Raw genomic sequence first — 3,022 nt, forward strand, 5'->3', positions numbered from 1 at the left:
TCTTTGAAGCCACCCCATGATATGCATGCTTATTTTGAAATAAGTTTTTCAAAATTTTAATTTAATTATCATTAATTATTAGGTGGATAGTAAGGATTTAACCTCCATAGAATATTTTAGAATAATCTTAGTAATATTAGCAAATCAAAAATTGAGATTTATCTCTTTTGTATATTCAATTAAATTAATTAATTAAAAAAAACTAATATATGAACATATGATATGAGTTATAATTTTTTGAGCATGGTATTGATAATCCATAGTATTGTAAAAAACCTAAAAATATTCATAATAGAATAAGAATAAATCAGATCTTATTCCATATTTTATTAAATGAATACATGTTTGACTTGTATATTAATTTTTTTATAATTAATAATAATAATTTAAAATAAAATTATATAGAATCTTAACTAAAACCATATACTATATTTGAAATGTCATTAACATCTCATATTTTAATTTTTTTTATAATTAATAATAATAATACGAATGTCATTAATATCTTATATTAATTTTTTTATAATTATTAATAATATTATCGATTAAAATGTCATTCCCTTTAAAATATCATTGGTAATTCATTTAAGTAGCTGGTGGTAGTGTATATGTCCCGATCTGTTTATATATAATCTCCTGGATTCTCTGTTCCACATTTTACTCCCTCTCTTATGCGATGGCAAATCCCACAATTGCAGTGGTAGCGGCTGCGCTATGCATAGCTTTCGCGTCAGCTTGGACGGCTCTCCTCAGAAATTCTCCAATCGATCCAGCAAACATCGACCTTCCTCATCCTCCCCAAAGACTTGGTGTATTCGCGCACAACAAGAGGCTACAGAATCCACACAAATTTGGAACTGGAAGCATCCCCAACCCAGAAGATCTGGTGTTCGATTCTGAAGGCAGACTGTATACTGGTTGTGGGGATGGGTGGATAAAGCGAATCTCCTTTCTGGATAACCTTGATGTTTTCGTGGAGAACTGGACATATGTTGGAGGTCGCCCTTTGGGCCTAGCTTTTGGTATTTATGGAGAATTGTTAGTTTGCGAACCTTTTCAGGTATAGTTGTCAAGTTTGGGAATAGTTGTTAAGCTTCAAGTTTTAAGATTTTGGGTGTTTTGAGGTTTAGTTTTAAGATTTTGGGCTTAATTTTTGACATTTATGGAGAATTATTAGTCTGTAAATCTTTTCAGATATAATTGTCAAGCTTCAAGTTAGGATTTTCAAATTTATGATTTGGAGTATCTTGAAATTTAATTTAAATATAAATGTCAAACTTCAAGTTTTAAGATTTTGAGTACCTTGAAATTTGGTTTAAAATACCTTAAAATTTTTGATAATGTTGAATCTATTTCCATTATTTATGATTGAGCTTTTCTCAAATAATCAGCCTAGCCGGCTTCATTATGTTTAGCTTTCATTCTCAGATAATCACCCTGGCCGGCTTTTTCTATCAACTCTATACCAATTTTCATTATGTTTCGCTTTCATTGTGTTTCGCAGGGTTTGCTAAATGTGACGGAAGGTCATGTGGAGATCCTGACAAACAAAGTAGATGGATTGGAGTTCAAGTAATGCTTTTGAGCATCATGATTATTAAAAATTTGGAAATTTTATTTTAAAATCCTAGCTATGCTTTTTTATATATGTGAATCACTTTAGGTATAAATCAGTTAATAACATAGACCAGTAGATTCGAGGAATGCTTCAAGTAATCATAATTAAATTCCATGGTTATATCACTGAAGATTTGCAGATGGAGTGGATGTAAGCATTGAAGGGGCAGTTTATTTCACTGATGCAACATATAAGTATGGGTTGCATGACTGGTTATTAGATATCTTGGAGTGCCGACCACACGGCCGATTGCTCAAATACGAGGCCTCCACCAAGACAACAAACGTACTTCTCACAGATCTTTACTTCCCCAACGGAGTGGCCCTCTCTGCCAAACAGGACTTCCTCGTCTTCTGTGAAACTTCACTGTATGCCTTGCACTCAATCATTCATTATCTCTATAATGAAAGATCCAGATCATGTAGTATAATTGAGAGGTGCCCTGTTTTTCAATACAGGTATCGTTGCCAGAAGTACTGGTTAAAGGGGCCAGAGAAGGGCACAGTAGAATCTTTCATTGACAATCTCCCTGGACTTCCAGACAACATCCACTATGACGGGAACGGCACTTTTTGGATCGGAGTTCCGACGGTAATGTTCTGTCACTGTATAAGTACCCAGTTCAATAATTATTGGATTTTTTTACATTTAAAGAAATGGTGGTGTTTGGAGTATTTTTTTTGCCATTATAGTTATATGAATTAGATCATAAAATTCGTGGGAACCAAACCTCTCATCTAACCATAAAACATGGAAATCAGTTATTACTTACCTTACAAAAAATTATTGCTGTTTCTCTAGTTCTCTGTTTCTTGATATATGAAATTAGAGTGGGTGGGTTTTTGACAGAGCCGAACCTTAATCTGGAGGATGGCAACGAAGTTCCCATCTGTGAGGCACGTGTTGGCTCTGATGACGACATTGGCGCCACGTGTAGTCTTTGATGCTATTGTTGGTGAGCCAGGTGTTTTGGCAGTGAATGAGATGGGCAATCCCATTGCGCTGTACTCCGATCCGAAATCGAAAAATCAAATAAATACAGGATTGAAGAGGGGAGACTCTCTGTACTCTGCATCTCTTACTCTGGATTACATTGGACGTGTTCATCTCACTTAAGAGATACTAATAAATTAAAATTTGATAGGAAGTTAGCTCTAGGTTTTCAAAACTAAATTGGGATCCACTTTTATAATGTATGGGGATTTGCAACGCCTGTTTTAAAATTTCAGAACTCAGGAGAGAACATTAAACTGATAGGAAGTCACCTTAACGATTTCAGAAATGTATGGGGATTTGCCACTCTTGTTTTTAAATTTCAATGCCTATAAGTTGTAAGAAAGCTGATCATGGTGGTGTTCAAAATTTCACGTTTACTATTATTTATCTTTCTTCAAAACAATAACT

At 34.0% G+C, this 3,022-nt stretch overlaps 1 protein-coding gene across 1 annotated transcript; it reads left to right on the plus strand.

The window, feature by feature from the left end:
- The first annotated feature begins 615 nt into the window (after positions 1 to 615).
- Positions 616 to 2,791, plus strand: LOC149195705 (protein STRICTOSIDINE SYNTHASE-LIKE 6-like). Its single transcript, XM_089408736.1, has 5 exons — positions 616 to 1,060; positions 1,505 to 1,572; positions 1,750 to 1,986; positions 2,077 to 2,209; positions 2,468 to 2,791. The coding sequence occupies exons 1-5, from the start codon at positions 677 to 679 to the stop codon at positions 2,732 to 2,734; spliced, it is 1,089 nt and encodes a 362-aa protein (XP_089264862.1). The 5' UTR covers positions 616 to 676; the 3' UTR covers positions 2,735 to 2,791.
- The last annotated feature ends 231 nt before the right edge of the window (positions 2,792 to 3,022 follow it).

The sequence above is a fragment of the Pinus tabuliformis genome, chromosome 2_2, assembly GCF_031772625.1.
Source record: "Pinus tabuliformis cultivar Carrire ecotype Pingquan chromosome 2_2, CPIR1, whole genome shotgun sequence".
NCBI lineage: Eukaryota > Viridiplantae > Streptophyta > Pinopsida > Pinales > Pinaceae > Pinus > Pinus tabuliformis.

Bases quoted from the DNA above. Each gene is read 5' to 3' on its own strand.
- LOC149195705 (XM_089408736.1), top strand. From the start codon at position 677: ATGGCAAATCCCACAATTGCAGTGGTAGCGGCTGCGCTATGCATAGCT. The intron at 1,061-1,504 runs GTATAGTTGTCA...TGTGTTTCGCAG, and splicing joins TAGTTTGCGAACCTTTTCAG to GGTTTGCTAAATGTGACGGA. The intron at 2,210-2,467 runs GTAATGTTCTGT...GGTTTTTGACAG, and splicing joins TTTGGATCGGAGTTCCGACG to AGCCGAACCTTAATCTGGAG.